General features: G+C 35.4%; 1 protein-coding gene across 3 annotated transcripts in view; it reads left to right on the top strand.

The window, feature by feature from the left end:
* Positions 1–15,265, top strand: part of LOC150101723 (transmembrane protein 62-like) — a 280,792-nt gene that overhangs the window by 197,692 nt on the left and 67,835 nt on the right. For all 3 annotated transcript variants that reach the window (XM_090400377.1, XM_090400376.1, XM_090400378.1), the window contains one exon: positions 14,946–15,027. In XM_090400377.1, coding sequence (XP_090256503.1) covers positions 14,946–15,027 — 82 coding nt within the window. The remainder of the gene's footprint in view (positions 1–14,945; positions 15,028–15,265) is intronic.

Here is a 15,265-nt window from a genome sequence, read left to right as displayed (position 1 = left end):
TCCATTCCCATGTAAGTCTTTGGTTCTCTCGTTACTGCAATATCACCACCTGGATGATATACTCTTGCAAAGTGTTCACTTAGTCTACTATTTCGACTGATTCAGTTACCTCCCTACCATCAGCATTCATTAAAATCATTCTGCTATAAACATTCTTCCTTTTACTTGCAACATATCAAAAGAACTGTTTGGGATTATCTTTTGGCTTGCACTGCTAATTTCCTTTCTTACCACACTGGTTACCCTTCTGGCCACTTTTCTACTTGAATTCTCTCCACAAATAAGAGGGGGATGTTTTCTTGTTTTTTTTTTCATTTTTTCTTCATTAATGTTTATATAGTTGAGTCTGCAATTTACTAATAAAATTTGCTCAACTTTAATTCTGTTTAATTAACACACTGGTTACCCTTCTGGCCACTTTTCTACTTGAATTCTCTCCACAATTTTTTCTTTTTCATAACTCTAGCTTCATGGTAATATTCATCCATTTGACTCCAATATCCATCTCAATGTGTCATATAGATGATGAATAAGAGGGGGGATGTTTTCTTGTCTTATCCCTGATTTTACATCAAACCATCTTCCTGTATCTCCTTCAATTCTAACTGTTGACTTATAACTTAAGTATAGACTGTATTGTCCTGTATAATGCTACATTTACCCCTTATAATCTCTCCAGCCAAGAGGCTGCAGGTTTTAATCCCATCAAGGGCATGGATGTTTGTGATTGTCCTACTAACCAATTACCATATGTACTACTGTGACCTGTGTCCTGGCACAGTATGATCCTTGATGTCTTTATGCCATTAAAAAAAATCATAATGAAATCAAACCATTTATAATTGTAGTGTTTTGAAAAACTTTTCCCAGGGCACCTTGTCATATGCCTTTTCCAGATCTGCAAAAGTTAAGTGAATCTCCCTGTCAAATTTTTGATTTTTCCGATCTTTACAACCTCTATTTCGCCTGAATCCAGCTTGTTCTTCTCTAAGTTTCTCTTCCACAATTTTTCTCAACCTCTTTTCAAGTATATTGCATAAATCTTACCAAGAACATCATGTGTCCACCATGATGTTTCAGTGGCAGTTTGCCACTGAAACTCCAAGGATTAGTTCTTGTTTTCAGACTGTTTCATTTTTTCTTCATTAATGTTTGTATAGTTGAGTCTGCAATTTACTAATAAAATTTGCTCAACTTTAATTCTGTTTAATAAGTTTTATTTTATTTATTTTTTAGTCTTTGAGCCTTATTTTTTAATGTCTAATACTAATTAAATTTTATTTTGCCATATACTAATATATTATTAGTATTTAGTACTAATGTATACTAAAATGTATACATTAGTACAGCATTTTATCACTAGAATTATTACATGTTATCTCTATGGAGTTCAGAGACTTATTGTTGGGAGACTTGCACTGACATTTACACACACACAAAATCTGTCATACCTCTCCTTAAACTCATTCATTGTCAGGACACTCACAACTAATTCTGGCAGTCCATTCCACTCATTTACAATCCTCCACACAAAAAATCTAGTCTTGCACACCCTTACTGACTACACAGATGATCCCTAGTTCTTTGGTTGTCATCATCATCATCATCATCATCAAATTCCTGCCATGTACCCTCAAGGGGTGTACAGGATATGACAGTACTACATGAAAAAATTACATCATTACTAACTTCCTATCTACAATTTTCCTCCAAATCAGTCTGTTACTTGTCAAGACTCCAACATTATCAGATCTTATATTTCTATCGTCTAAGGCACTTTGTACCGTATCAATCCACCTATATCTTGGTCTTCCTCTGGGTCGTTTTCCTGCCAACCTGGCAGAGAACACTTGTTTTGCTAATCTTTCCTCTCCCATTCTATTTAAGTGACCATACCATCTGAGATTAGCTCTGCTAACGCATTCCTGGATGCTGACAATGTCAAGTTCTTTCCTAATATCCTCATTTTTAATATGATATTGCCATTGATGCCATCTGTTCACGCCTCTAATCTTTCTCAGGACTCTCATATCTGTGGTCTCTAGTCTTTGGTCAAGTGTTTTACTTCTGACCCAGCTCTCAGATCCATAAGTTAAAATTGGTTTGAACACAGTCTTGTATACAGCTAATTTAGTGTTCCGACTAATTTCTTTCTTATTCCATATGAATTTATTCAATTGACTTCCCACGATACCAGCTTTGCTGATTCTGTTGTCTATTTCTATATTTAGTTTACCATCTTCAGTAAAAATTGTGCCTAAGTAGCTGAAATGTTTTACTTGTTCCACAGGTTCTCCATTCACAACACAGTTGACATTTTCAATGATTCTGCCTATTTTCATTGTCTTTGTCTTTTTATTGCTGACCTTCATACCATATCTATTACAACAGCTATTCAATTTAGTCAGAGAATCTTGCAGACTTGTAGCGGATTTATTTAGAAGTATAACATCATCCGCATAAAGCAAAGAGCTGACATTAACATCTCCAATTTTGATATCAGATTTAATACCACTTTCCTTCATAATGTGATCCATATAGATAATGAATAACAGAGGGGATAATGTACATCCTTGTCTCACACCAGATTTAACATTAAACCTGTACTTCCTTCAATTCTAACTGCTGACTCACAGCTCAAATAAAGACTAAGTATTGCTTGATATAATGCCCCATTGACACCATATAACTGCAGCGTATTGAATAGCTTCTCTCTTGGCACCTTGTCATATGCCTTTTCCAAATCGACAAAACTTAAATACAGATCTTTGTTATATTCCCATGCTTTCTCGACTATTTGTCGTAAAGTGAAGATCTGATCCTGACAGCCTCTATTTGGCCTGAATCCAGCTTGTTCTTCACCAAGCTTTTCTTCCACAATTCTTCTCAACCGTTTCTCAAGTATACTTGCATAGATCTTGCCAGGAACACTCAGTAGGGAAATACCTCTGTAATTCTCACATTCAGTTTTATTTCCCTTTTTATATATGGGTACTATGAGAGCTCTACTCCAATCATCGGGAATTTGTCCCTCTGTCCAGGCTTTCTGAACTATGCAGTGCAGCCACTGTAAGACTCTTATACCACCATACTTCAGCATTTCTGGTCGAATATCATCTACTCCTGCTGCCTTTCCACATTTCAAGCCTTTGATGGCTTTTTCTACTTCAAGTATGGATATGTATTCCTGACTGCATGCCTGGTCAGTGTTTTTTATCACTGTGCTATCATCACTGCTTGTTTCATTTAGCAGTTTTTCAAAGTAATTACTCCATACTTCTTTGGTTGTTTGTTAATATATTAAAAAATGTCCTTTGCATCAATTTTATAAAACCCTCTTTAATATCTTATAAGTTTGTCATGACCCCTCTTTTCTGCCTATCAACTAAACTTTGTAACCCACACACCTTCAACTTCTTCTCATAAGAAACATTTCATAGCCCTGTAACCAGCTTGTCACTTGTCTCTGAATCCTCTCTACCATCTCCCGATCCCCAAGAAACACATGTGACCAAATCTGTGCACAGTAGTCAAGATGCAGTTGAATCATAGCCTTATAAAGAGGGATAATAACTTTCCTATCTTTACTTGTTAGCATGTTTTTTGGCATTCAAGTAATCCTTTGACCTATTTGACCAACTTTTGCAATATGCCCTCTGAACTCCAACTCTGTCCACCATTGTCTCCAGTTCCTAGCATTATCAGTATGTAACCTTTTCAGCCCAAAGTGCATAACCTTACATTTTGCGACATTAAATTGACAATCATTATCCTTTCCCACAATACCAATTTATTTAAATCATCCTGCAGGATATCTACATCACCTTTATCAACTATTGCCCTCCCCAGATTTACTTCATCAACAAATGACTATATATATTTTTCCTTAAATCATTCAACATATCATTAATATACAAATTAAAATACAAATATATTAATATACAGTAGCCCTAGTGCAGAATCCTAAATTACTTCACTAGTTGCCCTCATTCCCCCTAGATTCCACTTCACCATATACTACACTATCAGCCACCTCCCTATCCATGATACCAACTTCATATTCATTCCCATTTGCTCCAACTTTTGTAATAGTTTCCATGTGGTATTCTGTCACATGCTTTTGCAAACTCCAACAGTATCATGATGTAACCATTTCCACTATCACTTTATTATAAAATGCAAATAAATTATTAAGACAATACCTATTAAAAAATGGTGCTGCCCACTATAGAGTATTATATACCTATTCACCTACTGTTTGAATTTAGCTTTAACCAAAGCCAATACCAACTACTCCTGATATATTAATTGGTTTGTAATTTGCTACTTTTGTCTTTGAGCCACCTTTATATAATAGAACTATCTTACCCTCTCTCTCCACTCCCTTGGAACCTTGCCAGGGTTGAGCCTGATTGAACAACTTCATTGCACATTCACATAGTACATAGGCAGACAATGCCATCCAGTCACACTGCTGTATTCACATATTTTTTCAATATACTGCACACATGTTCATCTACCTCAATTTTGACATGCATCTGTCACATCAACTTCAAAACTTCCACATGGGATGATACACCTTTGACAAATGATCACTCAGCAACTCAATTTTTTTTTTCTCTGTCACCTTCCAGCATTGATTAAAGGTCATCCTACCATAGTCATTTTCCCTCTTACTTGCTACATTAAAAAGAAAAAAAATTGTTTTGGATTTACTTTGACCTGCTTAGCTAATTTTCTCTCAATCTAATTTAGCCTTTCTTAGCATATTAGTCACCCTTCTTGCTTGCACTTTGTATTGCTCATGAATATGATGAACTGATCTCCTTTTACTTTATATTTCCTTCACAGTGTTTTCTCTTTTTGCAGCTCTTGGTTTATATCTTTACTCTTCCACTTGGTTTATCCTCGGGACCTTGAGTATGCAGTCTGATAATGCTTCTCTTAAACAATCTGACCACTTTCCATGCACTACAGATTTTCTTTCCTTGTAGCTTCTCAACGATAACACTGTTCCAAGATTCCTAAGTATGTCATAATTACCAGCTTTAGTTTTACATAAACCCTTTCTTGACAGTGAATTCCACATATTGAGCAACTTCCCAGAATAAGATGGCATGGTCACTCTTTGATTGGAGATAAAGGGGTCTCTCTCTCGCACACACCATATTTTTATTTTTTTTTTCTATTTTTTTATATATATTTTCTAGAAAAAATATATAAAAATATATATATATATATATATATATATATTTCAAAAAATAGATTTAATGACTCCAAGACCGAGATAACATATAAAGATTTTAATGATAAATACTACTAGTTTCGGCATATAGCAGCCTTCTTCAGGTATTTATAAAGGAAAGGAATACTAATAAACATTGAATTATTTAAATAAACAAACTGGAAATTACAGGTACAAATTGCCTCACATAATCGATACATAAAAACGTTGTATTTTTCAAGTTGTTCCAACTGGCGTGCCATTGTTTGTTGCAATTGTGCGTGCAAGTTCACGTGAACGCCAATATTGAATAACTGCAGCATGGCTATCTGGGATGTTATAACTTAAATTATTATTTAAGTGGACCGGGTTCAGTAGGATTTCCCTTGATTCTACGATTTTTCTTTCAAACTCATCTTCACAGCGAAAAATATTATAAAAAAAATATAATATCAGGACCTTCTTCACCACACTTCCAAAAATCCGCTCTCTAATCAGCCATCCAAAACCTACTCATCACAACCTTAAGTACCCTGGAGTATATAAATTGTGGTGTGATTGCAATATCCCATACTTTGGTCAAACTAACAAATCTATTGAACAACGCATAGAAGAGCATAAGAGATACATCTCATACAAAAGATCTCATGCAACTGCGTTATCCAGTCATGTTCTTTTTTCAAATAATCCTAATGATGAGCAACAAAGCCACTCTGTATGCTGGAATAGATCAGAAAATATTTTTCGCTGTGAAGATGAGTTTGAAAGAAAAATCGTAGAATCAAGGGAAATCCTACTGAACCCGGTCCACTTAAATAATAATTTAAGTTATAACATCCCAGATAGCCATGCTGCAGTTATTCAATATTGGCGTTCACGTGAACTTGCACGCACAATTGCAACAAACAATGGCACGCCAGTTGGAACAACTTGAAAAATACAACGTTTTTATGTATCGATTATGTGAGGCAATTTGTACCTGTAATTTCCAGTTTGTTTATTTAAATAATTCAATGTTTATTAGTATTCCTTTCCTTTATAAATACCTGAAGAAGGCTGCTATATGCCGAAACTAGTAGTATTTATCATTAAAATCTTTATATGTTATCTCGGTCTTGGAGTCATTAAATCTATTTTTTGAAATGTATAACAACCGAGTAAAAACTAATCGCCACATATATATATATATATATATTAATGTTCATTATTTACTCGGTAGAACTGTATATAAAAAAGGAAATTAAATGACTATACCGAGAATGACAAGTTTAATGTTAAGATGCAACTAGTTTTGTTGAATACATCAACTTCTTCAGGTATCACAGGCAAAGAATTAAATAAAAAATAACAGTCATGATAAAATACATTAGCAGATCTAGTATAAAACACACAAGTACATTTACACGAATGCGTGCTTGAGTTCCAACTGACGTTGACTATGTGCGAGAGCTGGCGTAAGTGCACCAGTATTGGATAGTGGCAACGTGTGCATCAGAGATATTATAGCTAAGGCTATTGTTAATATGAGATGAATCAAGCAATATTTCTCTAGATTCAATTATTTTTCTTTCAAGTTCATCATAGCACACATGGATATTAGAAGTTAGTGGCCAGTCTACGAGGTGTTGGCGGCCCTAATCTGAGTTGATAGAGAAGAGAACATGGCTGGAGAGAGTGCTGGCTCTGGTTCTGTTGTAGGAAATGTCTATTTTGTGTTCTTCCATGCGTAAAAGGATGGATTTAGCTGTCTGGCCATAGTATGGTCTGCCACAATCACACAGAATCTTGTAGACTCCTGGATACTGAGCAGGGAGATGTTTCATTTTAGGTCTACTAAGTATGGAACGAAGTTTAGGAAACGTAGCGAAGCAAGTTCTAATGTTGAATTTCTAGAGCATTTTAGCAAGTTTTGGGGAGAGAGAGCTGATGTATGGTAATGAAATAAAAGCTCTTGGTGGAGAAGAATCTTCAGCAGCAGTTGAGCGGTGGACAGAGAGAAATTTATTAATCTTCTTAAGAGAGAATCCATTGTTAACAAAAGACCTTTTGAGAAAATTCAGTTCATAATCAATTTCTGTTTCATCTGTAAGTAACGATCTGGCTCGATGTGCCAGGGTTAAAATGATACCAAACTTTTGTGGAGGGTAGTGATGGGAAGAAGCATGAAGGTCTGTATGAGTGGGTTTCCTAAAAATGGAGATTTTGATATTTTCAGCGCCTCTCATAAGTTTTAAATCCAGAAATGAGAGACAGTCGTTGGATTCAAGTTCACAGGTGAAATTGATTTTCTGATGAAAATTGTTGAGGTGGTCTAGAAAAAGGTTGAGGTTGTCAACGCCATGTTCCCAGATGAGGAATACATTGTCAATGTAATGATACCATATTTTAGGTTTAAGACTCGAGGAATTAATAGCTTTTTCTTCAAACTCCTGAAGAAATATATCGGCAAGAATCGGAGAGAGTGGACTGCCCATAGCTAAACCTGAGTTTTGTTTATAAATTTTGTTATCATATTTGAAGTATCCTGAGTTCACACAGAGAGCAAGAAGAAAAATTTTTTGGATAGTTTCATTCTGGATAAGGTTAAGAACCTCTTGAGTAGGTACATTCGTAAAGAGGGAAACAATATCGAAACTTGCTATTAAATCTGATGTGTAGAGTTTGATGTCTTTTATTTTGGAGACAAAATCAGCTGAGTTTTTTATATGACAAAAAGGAAGTACCACAAAGGTTTTTTAAAAAGGAGGCGAGGTATTTTGAAAGGCTGTAAGTAGGGGAGGTTATGCTTTCGACGATTGGTCGTAGTGGAGAGTTTAATTTATGGATCTTATGGAGTCCATATAACCTAGGGATTAGAGGATGAATCGACCTAAGGGAAAGACGAATGTTTCTTGGTAACTCAGAGGTGGTTTTCAGTAAATTGTTGGTTTTATTATGTAGTTCTTTTGTAGGATCACTATTTAGTTCAGAGTAAGTGTCAGTGTTAAGTAGTTCAAAATTTTGTTATGGTAATCCGATCTATTTAAGATGACAGTAGTATTCCCTTTGTCTGCAGGGAGAACAATGATGTCATTATTATATCTGAATTTTTGATAGCTGATCTCTCAGAATGAGAAATGTTGTCAGAAGGTGGTCTTGCATGATTTATGGCAAAAATAGCTTCCAATCTGAATTCTGCATTCATAAAAAAAGTTGTTATAAATAATTCTTCCCATCCACTCTCTACGGCAGAAGAAAGTGTACTTGCTAAAGGTCTCAATTTTGTTATCGGCCCTACTTCAATACCTAAAGAACTATTCTTAACTAAGATAGAAAAAGCAGCATCCTCATTACTTATCCACGAGGCAAACCTTCGTATGGAAGCTATTTTCGCCATAAATCATGCATTTTTAGGGATGAGGCTGATTCTATGAATAGTCTTTCAAATTTATAATTGTCACGGTGTATTATTGTGGCTTTCTTCCAACGTATTCTGTGGCGAGTATCCAGAGCATGGTCTGCAAGCCCAGAGTGGCCATAATGGGGAAACCGGATGTAGTCCTTGTGTTCTGATATTCGCTGTCCTGCCTGTTTGGCCAAAATAGGACAGTTTACAGCTGAAAAGGAACTGGTAAACACCAGGTAGGTCTAGGGGAAGTGGTTGATCTTTTGTGGAGCGGATAAGGGATGCCAATTTTCTGTATGGTTTGTAACAAGAGGTCAGGTCATATTTTTTAGGATTTCGGTTATTTTTTCAGAGGTGCCCTGGGATGTAGAGGATAGTGATTGATTTAGAGTAATCTTTGTGTAGGTGGGGGGGGGGGGGTTGTGGTTTACTGGTTTTAGTAATTTTTGGATTTCTTGGGAGTTGTAGCCATTGGCTGAGAACATGTTAAGGATGTGATTTAGTTCAGTGGTTAGGGCCTTGCCATTTGAACAGATTCTTTTAGCCCTGTTATAACAGAGCTAAACTAATCTGTTCAAATATTTAACCAAAAACAGTCACTCTTTTACTCCTTCCTTTTTCAAACTAACACTTCTCTAACATCTTTGATCTTCACACCTGGGAGACATGCTTTTATCGCTTAAGTATACCGCTTATTATTGGATCTCCATATAATACCGTCTCCTTATTTCCAGTGTTTCTCACTCTTTCATAATTTCTCCATTCACTTTTTCTTTCATTCTCCCATGATAGCTGTTTCTCCAGTCATTTTAGCTTCCATTTTGTCCAGTGAAGGACACCATATAAGCATGCTATTTCACTCTTTACATCATCCACATTACTTTCAGCCACGTCTTTCATGCTTTCATTTATATATTTCACTCACTAGCATTCACTACTTCCACTTTCTCCAGAGCACTTTCGATTTTTTCCTTATACAGGTAACCCTCTTATAATGCAGTTTTGATATAACACAGTCTACAAATTGTAGTAAGCCTTTATCATTTCACGTTTTTCACCGTGCGACTTGAAAATCAAATTTTATCTTCGTTATATTTGCGTCTGCCCGCATCGTGCATGTATCACACGTTTATATTGGGGAAAATACCCTTTAGCACACATTTGTCAATTGTTTACCGTGTTTTTTGTTGAAAATTGTCTTCGTTTTCTGCCAGGAAAGGGCAGTAAAAATCATAAAAATGTTAATCTCAAGCTGAGCACTTTATTTTCTAGTGAGTTACATAATTAATATGTTATCCTTTTTTATGTAAAAAAATTATTCTTATAGTAATGGCTGCATACTGTTACCTGTATCATTTCTCTCAAAGAAAAAATTAAAATCATGGATTGGTTGAAAAATGGAGAAAAACCAGAAGTTGTTGCAAGGATTTTGAATTTAAATGAATCAACAATTCGAACAATCAAACAAAATGAACATAAAATCCGAGAAAGCGTTTATTGCTGGGTCAACGATAAGTGCAAAGCTCGTTGCTCATATACGTGATATTCTAATGGAAAAAATGGAGAAATCTAATGATTTTGATAGAAGATTGTACTTAGAAGAAAATTCCTTTGGATGGAAATCGTATTAAACAAAAAGCTCTCAAAGTTTATAAACATTTATAGTGCAGACCAGGTGTTCAATGCGGATGAACACCTGGTGCATTCCAGGTATTGAATCCAGGTTGTATCGGGGAAAAAAATAAAATGCAAAAATGCACCTATATTTCTAAAAATGAAAGATCCACTCCTGGATTCAAATTTTCCAAAGATAGAATTACTTTACTCTTTTGTAGTAATGCATCAGCATCCATCCTGATCCTCGCATCCTTGTGCTATGAAAGATTAAAATACTGTATGCACTTTATTTTACCTAAAACATTTATGCATTATGTGCAAATAAAATTTACATACAATATGTAACAATTTCGCCAGGGAACCAGGGCGAACAGCGAAAAGTCAGCTACTGGAACAAATCTGAAAACAAACCCCAACTCAACATCACCAGAGTTAAAGATCGGTACTATCAACGTAAGAAGCCTGAATGGCAAAGAAATGGAGCTAGCTGAGGAATTAGATAAGTACCAGATCGACATAATAGGGGTGACTGAAACAAAAAAGACCAAAACTGGTGAGATCTTTCTGAGCAATAAATACAAAATGTTATATTCAGGCAATGACAATCAAGGAAAAGGAGTAGCCATAGTATTCAACACAAAATACGAGGCTAATCTTCTTGAATGGCAGTCAGTCTCAAGTAGAGTAATGTGGGCAAATATGAGAATGGGGAACTGGACAATGAGACTTATTTGTGCCTATGGTCCCACAGAAGGTTCTACTAAGGTAGAAGGGGAGGAATTTTTTGAGGCTTTAGAAAAAGCAACTGACACAATGAAAAAGGAAAAGTTGGTCCTTGTTGGGGATCTAAATAGTAGAGTAGGAAATGATTGTGAGACATACAAAAATATTTTGGGAAAATTTGGAGAAAAGAGCAAAGCTAATAATAATGGCAAATATCTGTTGGATTTCTGCTCAGGACATGGACTGGTTATTACTAACACCATGTTCCAACATAAAAATGTGCACAAATTCACATGGAGAGAAGAGGCTAGGAATAAGAAAAGTCTCATTGACTATGTTATTGTTGATAGTGATGTTTTCTCCCTGGTGCAGGACACCAGAGTGTACAGAGGATTTGAAATTGGAAGTGATCACTATTTAGTCTTGAGCAGGATAAAATTGAATTTCATATTGAAAAGAATAACATGTAAGAAAGTTTTAAAGCGAATAAAAGTTGAGCAGCTCTCAGATGTGAACTGTAGACTAAAATACAGAAACATTATTGAAAAGAAAATGAAAGAGTTTGAGAACAGGAATCAAACCTTGGAGATTCAGTGGCAAACTCTGAAGGAAACATTGATTGATTCTGCCAGAGAGGCATGTGGTGAGGTTGTGTGCAAGGATAAAAAAATCAGAACTCCCTGGTGGACACAGGAAGTTAAAGAGGCAGTGAAGGAAAAGAAGAAAGCATATCAAAAGTTCCTGGCAAATAAGTCAGCTTTTACTCTTACAGAATACAGAGACAAATGTAAGAAAGCTAAACAGTGTGTAAAACTAGCTAAACAAAAGTCATGGGAGGACTTTGGCAAGAATATAGAAAATAAATATCAAGAAGGTGGCAAAATATTCTGGAAGTTGTTGAAGAAGCTTAGGAATGGAGGAAAGAGTGCTGTAAAAGGAATTAGAGATGATAAAGGTAAAATGAAAACAGGAGAAAAAGATATCCTTGAAGTATGGAGTAATTACTTTGAAAAACTGCTAAATGAAACAAGCAGTGATGACAGCACAGTGATAAAAAAAAACACTGACCAGGCATGCAGTCAGGAATACATATCCATACTTGAAGTAGAAAAAGCCATCAAAGGCTTGAAATGTGGAAAGGCAGCAGGAGTAGATGATATTCGACCAGAAATACTGAAGTATGGTGGTATAAGAGTCTTACAGTGGCTGCACTGCATAGTTCAGAAAGCCTGGACAGAGGGACGAATTCCCGATGATTGGAGTAGAGCTCTCATAGTACCCATATATAAAAAGGGAAATAAAACTGAATGTGAGAATTAGAGGTATTTCCCTACTGAGTGTTCCTGGCAAGATCTATGCAAGTATACTTGAGAAACGGTTGAGAAGAATTGTGGAAGAAAAGCTTGGTGAAGAACAAGCTGGATTCAGGCCAAATAGAGGCTGTCAGGATCAGATCTTCACTTTACGACAAATAGTCGAGAAAGCATGGGAATATAACAAAGATCTGTATTTAAGTTTTGTCGATTTGGAAAAGGCATATGACAAGGTGCCAAGAGAGAAGCTATTCAATACGCTGCAGTTATATGGTGTCAATGGGGCATTATATTAAGCAATACTTAGTCTTTATTTGAATTGTGAGTCAGCAGTTAGAATTGAAGGAAGTACAGGAAGATGGTTTAATGTTAAATCTGGTGTGAGACAAGGATGTACATTATCCCCTCTGTTATTCATTATCTATATGGATCACATTATGAAAGAATGTGGTATTAAACCTGATATCAAAATTGGAGATGTTAATGTCAGCTCTTTGCTTTATGCGGATGATGTTATACTTCTAAATAAATCTGATACAAGTCTGCAAGATTCTCTGACTAAATTGAATAGCTGTTGTAATAGATATGGTATGAAGGTCAGCAATAAAAAGACAAAGACAATGAAAATAGGCAGAATCATTGAAAATGTCAACTGTGTTGTGAATGGAGAACCTGTGGAACAAGTAAAACATTTCATCTACTTAGGCACAATTTTTACTGAAGATGGTAAACTAAATATAGAAATAGACAACAGAATCAGCAAAGCTGGTATCGTGGGGAGTCAATTGAATAAATTCATATGGAATAAGAAAGAAATTAGTCGGAACACTAAATTAGCTGTATACAAGACTGTGTTCAAACCAATTTTAACTTATGGATCTGAGAGCTGGGTCAGAAGTAAAACACTTCACCAAAGACTAGAGACCGCAGATATGAGAGTCCTGAGAAAGATTAGAGGCGTGAACAGATGGCATCAATGGCAATATCATATTAAAAATGAGGATATTAGGAAAGAACTTGACATTGTCAGCATCCAGGAATGCGTTAGCAGAGCTAATCTCAGATGGTATGGTCACTTAAATAGAATGGGAGAGGAAAGATTAGCAAAACAAGTGTTCTCTGCCAGGTTGGCAGGAAAACGACCCAGAGGAAGACCAAGATATAGGTGGATTGATACGGTACAAAGTGCCTTAGATGATAGAAATATAAGATCTGATAATGTTGGAGTCTTGACAAGTAACAGACTGATTTGGAGGAAAATTGTAGATAGGAAGTTAGTAATGATGTAATTTTTTCATGTAGTACTGTCATATCCTGTACACCCCTTGAGGGTACATGGCAGGAATTTGATGATGATGATGACAATTTGTAACTTTTATAATTTTATACTATGTATTTGTTTCATACTTTGTTTCCTTAACTTATATGAATTACCTAAATTAAATTAAAATATATTTTTGTTGGATATGTCATTGTTGTTTATATAATTTTAAAAAAATAAATAAAATGATTTCGTAACATAGTCCCACTTTTTCTATATGATCTGAGTCTCACATAACGCGATTTATATAAAGTGGAATTTCTATGGAACATAACATCCGCGTTATATGAGGGTTACCTATATCATTAATATTTGTTACTTAATTTTCCTGCTTTCGACGTGACTCACATTTTTTGCCATCACACACACACACACACAATACATTTATAATAAATTTAGTTTAATCCATTATCCAAGTGTGAGCAAACAAAGTTTGCACCTGAAAGTATCTTCAGGACTGGGGTAAGGTGGTACAACACCGGGCAACTCGTTGCAAAGGTGGAGCAAGCTGACATCACTCCTATCTCAGTATCTTCCATAATGCAAAGCACATCTCCTTGCGGATATGTATAATGCTATGCATTAAGGGAAGGGCCACTACCCAGACTAGTTTTGACCTTTATTGAGGTCTCTTCAGTGGGAGCCAGGCCCAAGTGGAGATACCAGGCAGAAGCATTAGCAAGGTCATCTCTACCTATAGGAGTTGCCAAACGATGTGCCACCTTTTTATTAAATTACTCTGGATTTAGAGAAAAATGTTGAAAGTTTATTTCCCACTGAAGAGACCTCAATAAAGGTCGAAACTAGTCTGGGTAGTGGTCCTTCCCTTAATGCATTATACATATCTGCAAGGAGATGTGTTTTGCATTATGGGAGATACTGAGATAGGAGTGATGTTAGCTTGCTCCAGCTTTGCAACAAGTTGCCCTGGTGTTGTACAACCTTACCCTAGTCCTGAAGATACTTTCAGGCAGCACAAACTTTGTTTGCTCACACTTGGATAAAGGATTAAACTAAATTTATTATAGTCTAACCAAGTGGAAAATAAACTTTCAACAATACATTTATGCATGCTCTCTCACTTTCACACATCTGCTTCCATTTATAAGTAGTCTAATCGTAAAGTTTCTTCAAATACAAATTTAGTTTACATTTCTATAAAGAAATATTTTTTGTTGCAAGTGTAATTGACTTAATGGTAATCATTGCTCACCTAGTATAGAAAAACTATTTTTAGTTGACTAGTGTAATATACATTGTACTAGAAATCAGTAGTGCAAGGGACTTTTTTTAGGTTATTTATTGTATGTATTTAAAAAAAAAATCACTTTGTTAGTAATTTTTTTATTTATTAATTTTTAGGGACAAATAGTATTTGGTGTCACCCTTTTGATTGCAGTACTTCCTTTGTGTCTTCTCAGGTCATTGCATTGTATGGGCAAAGGTATGTATTCAAATCAAAATGAAACAACCTGCTGCACAGTTACATTATGCACACAAGATGCTTCCATTTCTTTGGCATTCTTTTTCTTTCCATTATTTTTTAATTTGTACTTTTTTTTAGCACATATAAAGAGATACTTTCTTTTCTTTTTTTTTTAATCTTTTTCTGCTTTGATGAATGCACAAGATTGGTAGAAGGGATCAAATAATTAAAAGATTAATCTGACAGCCTACCAATC

Source organism: Typopeltis vanoorti, chromosome 11 (genome assembly GCF_054136105.1).
Source record: "Typopeltis vanoorti isolate ZY-2024b chromosome 11, IOZ_Tvanoo_1.0, whole genome shotgun sequence".
Taxonomy (NCBI): domain Eukaryota; kingdom Metazoa; phylum Arthropoda; class Arachnida; order Uropygi; family Thelyphonidae; genus Typopeltis; species Typopeltis vanoorti.
This window is presented reverse-complemented; position numbering and strand designations above follow the sequence as displayed.